General features: G+C 39.3%; 1 protein-coding gene across 3 annotated transcripts in view; it reads left to right on the top strand.

The window, feature by feature from the left end:
* Positions 1 to 14,331, top strand: part of firrm (fignl1 interacting regulator of recombination and mitosis) — a 66,099-nt gene that overhangs the window by 28,510 nt on the left and 23,258 nt on the right. For all 3 annotated transcript variants that reach the window (XM_048539406.2, XM_048539408.2, XM_048539405.2), the window contains 4 exons: positions 1,344 to 1,433; positions 7,901 to 8,086; positions 10,505 to 10,627; positions 12,615 to 12,710. In XM_048539406.2, coding sequence (XP_048395363.1) covers positions 1,344 to 1,433; positions 7,901 to 8,086; positions 10,505 to 10,627; positions 12,615 to 12,710 — 495 coding nt within the window. The remainder of the gene's footprint in view (positions 1 to 1,343; positions 1,434 to 7,900; positions 8,087 to 10,504; positions 10,628 to 12,614; positions 12,711 to 14,331) is intronic.

Here is a 14,331-nt window from a genome sequence, read left to right as displayed (position 1 = left end):
TAAAGTGAGCAAATAATTCTACTCCCACTGACCTACCATGTTTCAAATATCTCCTTTTCCACATCACAGTATCAAATCTAATTTTGCATATGGATTGTCTCTGCATCAATCACTAAATGTGGATGGGAATTTCACAGCTTAATAATGTTCTATATGAAGTAGGTTTCTCCTGCCCTCTGTTCTAAATATGTAAAAAAAATTACGTTAGCTAAGACTCTGCATTCATGACCCTACAATGATTGAAAATGAACTACTTGTATTTACTTTCCGCTATCCTTTCAGAATTTTAACTACTTTTATTACATCACCCATAATTGTGGTATTTTCATGAAAAAGGGTATTTATTTTTCATGTTTATTTTTACATACATTTCGTCATACCATGCATCACCCTGGTGAATGTGTGTGTGTATCCCTTTGTGGTTTGAAAGCTGTTATTATATGGGATTCTTTTGAGGTCTTTTTTAACATATCATGTTAGTTTGTCACCTGATGTGCTGCTTTGAATGAACTGAGAATCTATATCTCAAATGCTGTGTTTTTTTATATAGCATCAAGCCCATTTTCATTCACTACCAGGACAGCTGTTTATTTTCAGCTGAAATGCATCAACTCATGCACAAACTTTAAATTTCATCTGTTCCATTTTGTTCCATTTCCTTCATTGTTTCACATCAGATGAAAGTTACAAACTAATACTGTTTTATTCTGATCTGTAAAATGTTGGAAATGAGACAAATATTCACACCTGTATCATACACAGAAGTGACAACGTGGAATACAATAAGTCCCTTCCAACTATTTAGCCTTTTAATTAATACTCAGTTTTCTCCAATTTTTAATTCAAATGTTGCTTTCCGTAATTACACATCACATGTTCTTCCACTTAAACATTGTATGATAAAGACGTTTCTAAAAGCTGTATTCTGCATTTCCCTCATCCTACAGAACTTTGTCAATTGCTCCTTTTGAAATCCATGCTGGTTACACTTACCTTGGTTTTTTTAATCATTCTGCTTAGCTGGACTGTGCTAATCTTATCCTAGATTAAAGATCCATGAGCTTTTCCCTTACATAGATAATGAGCTTTCCTTTGTATGAATCTAACATACTGTTATGAATTAACTCTGTATTCTGGGCAGATTTATTCTGTAGGTCCGGAGCCATAATGAGAAAATTTAAGGTGTTCTGAAGTTGTCGCAGCTGTATTTATATTTTGTGAAAAGTGTGTAGTTTCGTTTAATGATCTGTATTGAAAATAGGAAGTAAGTTTACACTTTAGAAGAAGTGTATCCTGGTTTAGTGCATTTTGTGATTTAGTGGTGTCCGTATCTTAAATTTCAGGTGAAATCTTGTTCTGGCGAATGTTATCAGCTGTCCCATTTATCCTTACTGTTCCGACGTATGCTCTGTCTCATGGCAGCAAACCACCAGGTTAGTCTCTAAGAGGGCAGGACTGAAAATAATACTGGATTTTGGCAGGTGTATTTATTGCATTGGATCTCGGCAACAAATTGCGATGATTTTTGAACTGTTATAATACTATGTATAACTCTAACATACTCAGCTTGGAATTAAATTGTTCAATCCCGGGCTTCCCAATCTGGGTCGAAACTCCCAAACCTACAATGATGATACTGGAGAGTAGCAGAGAGGTTGCAATGTCCTAAATATCAGAGTCAGGCTCTTTGCTGAGTTGGGATGTTCATTACCCAGAGCAGCCAATCTGCTGCAGAACATTCTCATTGACAGGCTGATCAGCTAATGAGAGCATTGTTCTTGTGAGCAATTGCAAACATTAGCTCATTAAGATGTGCTAGAATCAGAGAAGTTCTCTTGATATTACATGTTTTGTATTGTGGATGATTCTGTCAAAAAGTACTGAAGCTTTCTATCACTTTTGAGTTCAGCATGGGAATGGCTTTTACTCTGCTTTGTGCCCAAGGTTCACTTTCCATTGCAGCCTGTTCTCTCCCTCTGCAAGTGTGAGAAAGATAAAGAAGGAGACTAAATGAGTATTTGTGACAGAGAGAGAGAGAGGGAGAATGTCAGAGAGAGGATGAGCCAATGTGAGCATGTGTGATAGAGGCAGAGATTTCAATAATTTTCAATTTCCCATTCATCCATAAATCCTAGCATTGATTCAGTGTTACAGCTTGCAAGAACCTGCTCATCCAGGCGGAGGTGCTTGGCTAAAGAATACTGCTAAATTGAATCTTGAATTTTTTTTGGAAACTTTTGGTCATATCCTGGAATGCATTGCAGGCTAAGTAAAGCTCTGCATGAGGCTATGATGGAGTGCAAACAAGGAAGTTCCATGAGGGCTGTTGTTTCTGGGATATTGTACACCAAGTGGCTGACAACTTCTTGCAAATACATTTCAAAAGTAATTAATTGTCTGTACGATACTTGAAGATGTCTTGAGAACATGAAAGGTGTTTATAGAAGCACAATGATTTTTGTCCAATGAATATTAAAACAAAACTGCCAAGATGGACAGCAAATGCTGGTCTTGCCAACAAAGCTCATATCTTATGACTTCATTTAAAAAAAAAACTAGGAATTTCCCCCAAGACAGAGGAGCAGGAGTAGACCATTGCGATATCTTGAGACTGTTTAGCCATTCGTTGATCCATACCATGCCTCCGTTGATTACCCTTGAATAGATTTTGTTCAGTGAGAACATCATCCATATTTCAGTTGACCTCATACCCACATCCTTTTGGGGGAGAGGGAGTTCAAGCTGTCCCCTGCCTTTTGTGTGTTAAAGTGCTTCCAGATTTCACTTGTAAATGGCTTTGATTTTAAGATTGTTTGTTTGGATTTTGTCACCGTCAACATTCTGGGATTTTCAGTGATTGGAAACTTAACTAGATCAGCTATTTATAAACTTACCTGGATGAGTGCAACTTCAGCGTGTAAGAAGGTCACTGACTGCTAGGACAAAGTAAGCTTGGTTTATCAGTACATCATCCACAAAACAGTGAAAGTTTAATTTTTACCCCAAGAATAGCTGCTAAGAATGGGTAAAACGAGTTATGTTGCAGTGATTTCAGAACACATGGATCCGTAACCCATGCCTGTTGAACTTCAGTAGCCTGAACACTCTTAAAATGCCGTGTAAGTAGGTACATTAATATAGCCTGTTAATGTACACAAAAAAAGTGTAGACTATATCTTTCCACGTCCTGACAACAGTGACAAAACCCACTGAACAAGATGCAAGCTCAAAGTGAAATGAAGCAGCTGTATTGCATTATGGGTCACCCACAAGGCCAGCCAGGCTCAAAACTGACAAATTAACTGAAGAGAATCTCATGAAAGAGGTAGTAATAGAGACCAGTGAGTGACTAACTTAAAGGTAGCCCTGGCACTGAGTCTAGCTGAAAAAGCCCAGTAGAAGGCCCTCAACAGAGTGCATCGAAAGCAACAAGTAAGAAGAAATGGGAAATCATTTGGCTACAATGAAGAAAAAAGATCCATTTGGCAAGAGAGACTTACAAAAAAGTGTAACCATGAAAGAAACGAAGTGAGCACTACAGACAGAAGAGAGATGAAGCCTATGCAAAAGATGAATACATGTGAGAAACAAAGAAAATTTTGGCTGCCACAGCCCATATAGTAAATAACCTGAAGATGGAAAAAACAATTAATTGGAAAAGCAGCAACCAGAAGAGGAAGGAGGAAGGTTTTTTGCTATTGCTGCTTGTCCATGCTGTTGTGACAAAACCCCACACTGGAACTACACTTGCCCTAGCATCAATGCTGAATGACACACATGTCATAAGATGCCCATTTTCATGTAGTTAACTGAAACAGCAACAGGAAATTTCAACCTATAATGAAGTTTCATAAGAAACCAAAAAATAGATACTCCTAGGGCTAAAATAATAATCTTCTTGAAGGAAGTAGTAGTTCAACAATGACAAGTAGCTAAGGAAAAATTAGTCAGAATAAATTGTGTTTAAATCTAGATTGGATCATGCTCATATTCAAAAATTGTTACTCTACAAAAAAGCCGACATTTGGCTTGCAGTCTACGTCAGTACTCTTCAGAAATGTTCCATTCCTGTCTCAGCAATGCCCAGAGAATCTTCTCGCGAACAATAAACTGTGGCAATGATTAATATTGGGAATAAAAAAAAAAGCTTGAACAGATCAAAGTTAAACAAGTGGAGTCATCTGGCTACCTCAGAGACTGCTGACATAAAAGCCCAGCTATTAGCAGTTTTACAATGCAATCAAGTGTTTGGAGTCTGGAAAGCTTGTCAGAGCAAGGAATAACCCTGATCCAGTAGACAGTGTAGGAGGGTATTCTAGGAGCAGCACTAGGCATACCTGAAATTGAGGTATCAAACATTACAAGTGTCAAAGAATCATATAGCATAGAAGCAGACCCTTCAGTCCAATTTGCCCATGCCGACTGGGTTTCGCAACCTAAATTTAGCCCCATTTGTCTGCGTTTGGCCCATATCCCTATAAACCTTTCCTATTCCTATGCCTGCCCAAATGTCTTTTAAATATTGTAATTGTACTCCCCTCTACTACTTCATCTGGCAGTTCACTGCATATACGCACCACCCTCCGTTGAAAATGTTGCTCCTCAGGACCCTTTCTCCTCTCGCCTTAAACCTAAGCCCTCTAGTTTTGAACTCCCCTACCCAAGTCAAGACCTTTTTGCTATTCACCTACTCTATGCGTCTCATGATTTTTACAAACCTCTATAAGGACATCCCTCAATCTCCTATGCTCCTCAGCTTTAGCAACAAGTGATAGATAAAACTAGGCAATCCCACAACCAACAGATTAGATCTAAGTTGTGTAGTCCTGCCACATCCATTCATGAATGGTGGTGGACAGTTGAACAACTTCTGATGATGGAAGAGACCAACACATCAGTGCAAAAGATAAGGCTGAAGCAACAATCTTCAACCAGAACAGCCAAGTGGATAATTTATCTCCGCCTCCTCTAGTAGTCCTTAGGATCAGAGATGCCAGTCTACACTCAATTCACTCAACGTGATATCAAGAAAAAGCCGAAGGCACTGGATACTGCATATAGCATAGAAACAGACCCTTCAGTCCAATTTGCCCATGCCGACCATAAGGCTATGGCTCCTGACAACATCTGGCAAAGGTATTGAAGACTTGTATTCCTGAACTTGCTGCTCCCCTAGCCAATTTGTTCCAGTACAGTTACAACAGTAGCATCTGTCTGACAATGTGGAACATTGCCCAGGTATGTCCTGCACACAGAAATCCAACATGGTTGATTACTGCCCCATCAGTCTATTCTCCAATTATTAATAAAGTTATGAAATGTATCATCAACAAAATCTTGCTCAGTGACACCCAGTTTGTGCTCCATCAGGTCCATTCAGCTCCGGACTTCATTACTGCCTTGGTTCAAGCATGGACCAATGCACTGACTTCAGTAGTGAGGTAAGAGTGACAGCCTTTGACATAAAGGTCATATTCAACCAAGTGTAGCATCAGAAGCCCTAGCAAAACTGGAGAGAATGCGAATTGGGGACAAACTCTCTACCGGTTAGGGTTATATCTGGCATGTAAAAAAGCCAATAATTGTGCAATGTTCAGCATCATTTGTGACTCTTAGAAACTGAAGTAGCCCATGTCCAAATACAAGAAGATCTGGACAATATCCAGGCTTGGGCTGACAAGTGGCAGATAGCACTTGTGCCACTCAAATGCCAGGCAGTGACACTTCGAATAATAGACAAACCAACCACTGCCCTTTTTTACATTCAATGCTGTTGCTCTCACTGAATATCCTGTTTTCAAGATCCTGGGGGGTTACCGTTGAACGGAAACTCAACAGGACTTGCCATCTAAATAGTGGCTACAAGAGCAAGTCAGAGGCTCAGAATACTGTGGTGAGTAATTCACCTCCTGAATCCCAAAGCCTGTCCACCATCTGTAGAGCACATGTCAGGAGTGGGATGAAATTCTCCCCATTTGCCTGGATGGATGCAGCTCCAAAAACACACAGCTTGACATCATCCAGGACAAAGCAGACTGCATGATTAGCACTACATCCACAAACATCCACTCCCTCCTACTGATTTCTTAGTAGCAGCAGTGTGTACTATCTACAAGTTGCAATGCAGAAATTCACCAAAGATCCTTAGACAGCACCTTCTAAATCCACAACCACTTCTATCTGGAAAGACAAGAGTAAGATATATGGGAATACCATCACCTCCAGTTTCCCGTTTTAAGCTACTCAGTAGCCTGACTTGGAAATACATTGTTGTTCCTTCAGTGTCGTTGGGTGAAAATCCTGGAACAATCCCAACACGACCAACAAACCCCTCCCAAAGGACATTGTAGGTCTACCTACAGTACATGGACTACAGTGGTTCAAGAAGGCAGCTGACCACCACCTTCACAAAGGCAACTAAGAATGGGAATTAAATGCTGGTCAGCCAGTGATACCCATGTCCCATGAGTGAATGAAAATAAAGATTCCTGGAAATTAGAAGACATGATCAAGGCTGTCTTGTAATTGGTGTGACAAAAAAAATGCTTTTTTTATTGGGATGGGGAAGAATGTTTTTCACAAACTATTCTCAAAGGAGAACTTTCATCTCTGCTTATAATGTTGTAATCTAATATTTTTAAAAACTTGAGAGAAAATAGCAATAACATTGATGTAGGTTCCCAGAAGAAGAAGCAGCAAGCCCTTGTTAAGGATGGAAATCACCTGCAAAATAAAGATGGTCTTTATTAAAAAGGCTCTGTCACACACGAGGAAGTAATCATACTGCACACCCAGTCTACAAACCCACAGGATTTGATCACCATTAGATCCTGATCTGGAAGTATATTCTCTCACACATAATGAGTGACTTCTGTTTTTTGATGGAATCCTAGAAATGTAGCCGTCTGCAGAGAGACAACCATCCCTAAAGAGTGTAGTCTACACCTTTCTACATTTGACATTTTTAAACATTGCTTCCATGGTGAAGTAATGATAAAGGAGATTAATATCTATACAGTTCTATACAATGCAATACAGCAAAATCCAAAGCCACAACATCCATTATCTAGCAGAACAGGAACAACAAATGCATAAGAGTATTCTCTCCAAGTCACAGAACATCCTGACCTGGAATTATACCACTGTTGATGGGTCAAAATTGTGGGGCTCCTTTAGCAACACCGTGGGTGTATCTACACTACACGTCCTTAGTTCCAGAGAATAGTTATAATTGATTTAAACTGTTGACCCTGTTTCTCTGTCTCCCCAGATGTTGCCAGATCCACTGAGTTTTCACCACATCGTGCTTTTATTTTAGAGGGAGTCTAACAATTCCAGAAAGTACTCACCACAATCTTACAAAGGCAATTATCAATTGAATAAATACTACCTTATCAGTGATTGACATGTTCCGTGAATTAATTTATAAAAGACTTTTCCTGTACACTTTCCAATCCTGCAGTTAAACAAAATGATAATTGACTGTGATATTTTCTGTGATCAAGCATTCTACTAATACATGCTATCAGTTTCTGACATGAGCAATGGACAGAGAAAATAACAGATATCATAGAGCTACTATATGATGCTTTCAAGAGAAAGGGGCATGAAGAAAGGGAAAAGCTTGTATACTTGTAGCTTGTAATCTTATAAAGGCAAACTGAATTTTTATGAGCTGTTTAATATTTTCCTATTCTCTTTTAGCATTGTAAAAATAAGAATTTGCTTTCCAGCCTGAGATTTATTAGTAAATTGGTCAAATTTATAGATTTATTGTCCTTCGCTTGTCAGCTGATGCATAACTCAGTAATATCTGAGGAGTAATTTGACAGGAACTTGCTGGTTGTAATGGTAATGCACTTTTGTTTGACCCATCATTCTTATTTTGTTTTGTTTACAGGCTGCATTTATTGACACGTTTTCTCCCAAGGAGCCTAGCAACTTAGTTTTATGGCGACAAGTTAGTATTAAAGCTCTCTCTGCTGACCTTCAGAAACTTGTCACTTCTGACATCATCAAGACAGCAGTTGATCAGTGCCTAAAGTGGCAGAGTGGCAAGCATGCTTTGGGAGAATTAGAACAAGTGGTAAGAAACTAATCAATTTCATTTGAGATTAACAAAGATATAACAAATAGATTTTCCTTGCTCTGCATCATAGTTGAATGCAGTACCCTGCATATTCTTAGAATATCTTCCTGAACAGAGAGTGCACTTTTAGGAGTGTGGATTGCCTATTCCAGCCTCTGCTGTCCCTAACACTAGCAGAATGGATCTTATGCTCCCCCCCCATCTCTTTCAACCCTCCCTCCTCCCCAGCAAGATAGAGGGAAACTCCCGTCCGAGTGATCCATCTCAAATCTATAAGATGCTGCTGCCAGATTCAGAACTTGGAGCCAGAGCAGGGACTTTATAGGGGTAGTACTCCTTTTCGTTCACTATCTAGTTGCTGAAGAAAAATATTTTAAACAGCAAGCCAACATCAACTCCTATATGGACATGTAGTTCTGAATTTGTGCTGCAATTTTGGCCAGCTTAAACTGAGACTTGCCTGAGACGACAAAAAATGGTAGACTTCAGTTTCAACAGCATCTAAAATCTGCTGCCCCATTCAGCAGCTCAAGATTATTATTTGGCAGAGGAATCAAAGTCTGCCAGCTTTTAACAATCAAAAATTTAACTGGTTTAGCACTGGAGCCCTTGAGATGTGGTCTTGATGGCCAAGCCTCTAGAGGTAACAGCTGGCCAATTGGCAAAGCTACAACAAATAGAAGTCCTTATTCTGCATCAGAGACAATATATAAGTCACACCTTTGTCACAGATTCAGTGATGTTAAATTTCTTTGTTAAAATGTAAATCATAAGAGAATAGAGTACTGAGTATACATTTAGCCATATGAATATTCTCCTGAAGAAGACGGCACATTTTTAGGAGTGTGGGTTGACCATTCTAGCTCTGGAAAAAGCAGAAATAAAAAACTGTATGGAGAAACTCAGCAGTTCTGGCTATGTAATTTATTCCAGTCCAGTTACTCCGCTTTGGAACATGTATATGTTCTCAATTGTCCATTTACTGCTAAAAGGAGAGACCTTTTGCCACAGCTTTTCATCTTGCACGTGTTCAGTCAAATATAAGATGTCAAGTTTCAAACAATCAGAACAGCTCATACTTCAGGAGAAAAGTGTTGATTTGTTGTCGTGACTGGCCGAGCCATTGCCATAAACTGACAGGAAACTAACAATACCCCAAGCTTCTAGGTAATTCACAAAAAGCACAATTGGTTTGCAGAGAATAACATAGAACATAGAACAATACAGCGCAGAACAGGCCCTTTGGCCCTCGATGTTGTGCCGACCTGTGAACTAATCTAAGCCCCTCCCCCAACACTATCCCATCATCATCCATATGCTTATCCAAGGACTGTTTAAATGCCCCTAATGTGGCTGAGTTAACTACATTGGCAGGCAGGGCGTTCCACACCCTTACCACTGTGAGTAAAGAACCTGCCTTTGACATCTGCCTTAAATCTATCACCCCTCAATTTGTAGCTATGCCCTCTTGTACAAACTGATGTCATCATCCTCGGAAAAAGACTCTCACTGTCCACCCTATCTAATCCCCTGATCATCTTGTATGTCTCTATTAAACCCCTCTTGGTCGTCTTCTCTCCAATGAGAACAGACCCAAGTCCCTCAGTCTTTCTTCATAAGACCTTCGCTCGAGACCAGGCAACATCCTGGTAAATCTCCTCTGCACCTTTTCCAATGCTTCTACATCGTTCCTGTAATGGGGCGACCAGAACTGTACGCAATATTCCAAGTGAGGCTGCACTAGCGTTTTGTACAGTGGTTTGCAGGTACTGTATGTAGCGAAATGGAGTTTAAGAGTAGGGAGGTAATGCAAACATGAATCATGTTACCTTTTGCCTTTTTGGTTAATCTGGGAGTTTTGGGAGTTTATAGTTTTTCATTGGTTTCTTCATGGCAACAACTTGGCTGTTCAGTTTTGACTTAACAAACAATTAATCTCTTTCATCAGGAATTTAAATTGTTTTGATTATTTGAAATTTGATGTTCGCACACATTGTCCTGATGACTGCAAGATGTAAAGCATCTATAACTTAACTCTGCTTTCAACAATATTCAAGTTCTGTACAATTAAATGAATATTGTTTGCTAAACCTCCATCAGGGGAACAATCAACAGAACATGTCTGGTACTACTGCAGGTAACTTTGAGAAGCTAAATCACAATAGTCAAAAGATCAATACATAATACAACAACTAACACATCTCCCTACTTTTCTGGTAGTATTTGTTTCTCATCATGGAATTGTATTTTTTCATATTATGTTGTTTCATTTACTAGCCTGTTACTCTTGAAGCTGTTATATATTTTGATGTAAACCAATAATATCAACCAGATATTTTATTTGCTTGATTATGAGAAACAATTTTGATATGTTACAGTGGAATTAATTGGTCATAACCTGTTCTGTTTTGTCAGAATGTTGCCCTTGGTGCTATGGTAGCTGTGTGTCATGCTGATGGAGAAGCCTTGAATTCAGAATTGCAATTATCAGTCACAGAAATGCTTGGTCAAATGTGGTCTGTCCTCACTGTGGAACAGGTGAGTAGGCAGTTAAAATGTTTTCATCTGCAAATATTTGATCATGTGACCAGAAAATACAACTGTTGGTAAGTGGCGTAATCTTCGATAGTAGTATATTTAGCTGATCCATAATGCAAACCAGTGCTGATTCAGCTAGAATGGCTCAGTACAATAATTGAACTGTCTGTACATGTACTGTTAAACTGTTTAAAATACTGCTATTAATGGCAAAATTGACTCTTGATTCCTTTATTATATCTAGGATGTCCTGTCTTTTTACACAGCACATCCTTCTACTCCACAGCAGTATCACCAGTAACTTCCACCACCTCCAGCAGAATGTCACCACCAAACACACTTTTTCCTCCCTGCCACTTTTCAGCATTCCACAGAGACTATTCTCTCCATGACACCTTGGCCCATAGCTCCATCGCTCCAAATGGTTTCTTAATCCCCCATGGTACCTTCCCATACAATCGCAACTTGCCCATTCACCACCTATCTCGTTATGGTCCAAAGTCCCAAACACATGTTCCAGGTGAAGCAACATATCACTTGTGCTTCTTTCAATCTAGCTTACTGCATTCACTGTTCACAATGTGTTCTCCTTTACATTGGCGAGACCAGATGCAGAGTGGGTGACACATTTGTAAAACACCTCTGCTTGTCCATACGAACGATCCTGACCTCCTCCCAGTTGCTTGCCATTTCAGTAAATCATCTGGCTCACATTGCTAACGCTTTCTGCACAAAGCAATTTGGAGGAACAACTCCCCATTTTCTGCTTAGGCACTTCACAGCCTTGAGGTCTTGATATTTGAATTTGAAAGCTTCAGAAATTGATTGAATTATGTGTGTTAGCCATTTTTCTTATAATATAAAACCATAAGACATAGGAACAGAAATTAGGCCATTCAGCACATCAGGTCTGCTCTGCCATTCAATCGTGGCAGATAAGTTCCTCAACCCTATTCACCCACTTTTGTTCTGTAACCCTGGATCCCAATCAAGAACCTGTCTATCTCAGTCTTAAATCTACTCAATGAACTAGCCTCCACAGCCTTCTGTAGCAGTGAATTCCATAGATTCACCACTCTTTTGCTGAAGAAATTTCTCCTTATCTCCGTTCTAAAAGGATTTCCCTTTACTCTAAGGCTGTGCCCTGGGGTCCTAGTCTCTCTTGCCAATGGAAGCATCTTCCCAATATCCACTGTGTCTAGGTCATTCAGTATTCTGTAAGTTTCAATTAGATCTCCCCTCAATATCTCGTCCTCCATCTCCCATCCACATCCTTGTTTGTGCTGTTTACACTTTGGTCTTCATACAGAGGACCCGTTCCCTTTCTTTCATACCTTAATTTACTTGTCTCTTTCTGTTACACCACCATTAACAATTTTTCAGTGTTTTGCAATGGATCTCTGCTTCAAAATTATATATAGAATTTTTTTCTGACATCTTTCAGTTCCAAAAAAATAGCCCTACTGCACTCAGTGTTATCTCTGCTTCTCTCTACGAGTGCTGCCACACCTACTTAATTTCTCCAGCATTCTCTGTGTTTGTTTCAGATTTCCAGCATTTGTAATATTTTGCCTTCATTCATCCGGAAATATTCTTCTTAGTTCTCCATTATATTTGTCTGCTTTGGTTGATATAGTCTCTTGGAAGTAAACCAATACTTGTGGTTTCTGCCTGAGTATACTTTTGATAACGTGCTGGAGTTCTAAAGAAGGATCAGTGGACCCAAAATATTAACTCTGCTTTTTCTCTACAGACACTGTCAGACCTGCTGAGTTTTTCCAGCAATTTTTGATATTGTACTGCTGGTTTCTTTAAAATGTACTGATGTCTTAATGGCGTGCCCCAAGTTTATCTTTGCATCAGCAGTCAAAAGAAAGCAAACATTAGACAGGAGCATGAAACAGAAATTAAGAGTTATTCATTGTTTAAGATGTTAATAATTGTATTTTGCTTCCATGTGAATACAGTTGTCCTTTTCTTCAAACAGGTGATGAGCCACCGTTGTATTCAACAGACAATCAGTCTGCTCCTTTCTTTCGTTTCACTGTTGATTCGAACAGTAGGGCCACCATTGATAGCTGAAGTAAGGATGGTCGTATGTTGATTTCTTTTTAAAAGACCAAATATGGGACTCTTGCTATATGAATTTTTAATTCTGTCTGCCCATTGTTAAAATAGTGGTGCCTACATATTGCAGTAGAAAGGTGAAGGAGAACGTGGAAGGAGCAGGAGTTGAGGCTGTGTGGTTTTGAAGATTGTGATAACATTTTAATTTGATTAGCATAGAAACTAATGTAGCCTATGGAGTTCTTGATTGATAAGTGTTGTCTCAAAACCTCACTGAAAATCTATTCACTTACACAGATTTTAAAATCAATCTCTATATCTGGTTGGCAGTTTGGGCCACAGCATTTTCAATGCTTAGGAAGAATGGAAATAGGAAAACTTGCAATAAGAACATTCAGAAATATGAATTAGGGTTTCAACAAATGGGCGGAAACCTAATTTTCAATGAATAAGTGGAAGTGAGTTTGACTTCCTCATTTGATCCAAGTTCAGACACCTTACCTTGCAACTGGAGATCATAAGAGTGTGCAGGAAGCAAAGAAAATGTGAAATCCTTCCGTTTAAGTTGGAGTGCATTTGGGTTTTGCCAGTTTTAATGTTGTGGTTGATCATGACTTTCACAGATTCACTGGAGGAGATGGTAAAGTGTGTGGTGTTAATTAGAAATATGAGATTGGCTCCATGCTGTGGATTATGCTGAGATCTCTTATGTTACTGATGAGGGGGGAGGTGCCAATGATACAACGCAAGGTTAGACTAGAGGTGGCATGGAAGTAGGTGGCCAGGGCGGGGGGAAGAAAAGAGCATTGGAAGTGAAGTATTGATATGTACAATAGACAGAAGCATAACTAGAAGAGAACTGTAGCAGAAAGGTGGAACATGGAGATAGCTGCTTGAGAAGACAGAAATAATGAACATTATCAGAATAAAGTTTACGCTTAAAGGTAGGGGCCATAAGTTATGGCTGCATAGGATATTGTTTTGATCAGTGTCATAGGCACCTGATGGCAGAGTTCTGGTCAAGGTGAGGTGGGACAGGGAAAGCAGCTATAAAACGGTGATGTGATTCAAGGCTTTGGAAATGGTGGATAATTGGGAAGAGTTGTGTGTAAATCTGTTTGAAGGGAGGATAAAGGTTTTGAAGACTGTCGGGTCTCTGCCTGAAGATAGGACACAATTGAAGTGTCTATTTCTTTCGTATCTTTTACATCTTTGTAATCTTCTCAATCGCAATAAATCTCCCCTAAAGTTTTAGTTTCTTTCATGCTGGTTTCCTGTGCATTACTGTCTATGGCGTACTTCTGTAAATGGTGCTTTTGACTTCATGTTACGAACTCCTTTCAGCTCCTTTAGTCTTTCTGTCATTATCTCTTTTTGAGTCTCCACTTTGATCAAACTTCTGGTTACTCCTTCTAATCTCTTTTTTTTCCTATCATGATCATGTGAAGTGTTTGTCGTGTTTTTCTACATTGAAAATGATACATGAAAGCAGGTAGACAAAGAGGATGTTACATGGCCAGTTTTCAGCAAAAGGGTCAAGGCAGCAAGTGCCGGATTTTATGGTTGAAATGAGGCTAGTAACATCGGGAGGTAGATGAAAGAAAGAATACTAAATTGAGTTGAATGGTAACTGAAGG

This window comes from Stegostoma tigrinum, chromosome 8 (genome assembly GCF_030684315.1).
Source record: "Stegostoma tigrinum isolate sSteTig4 chromosome 8, sSteTig4.hap1, whole genome shotgun sequence".
In the NCBI taxonomy this organism is placed as follows: Eukaryota; Metazoa; Chordata; class Chondrichthyes; order Orectolobiformes; family Stegostomatidae; genus Stegostoma; species Stegostoma tigrinum.
The sequence above is the reverse complement of the archived record's forward strand: the minus strand, read 5'-3'. Positions and strand labels throughout refer to the sequence as shown.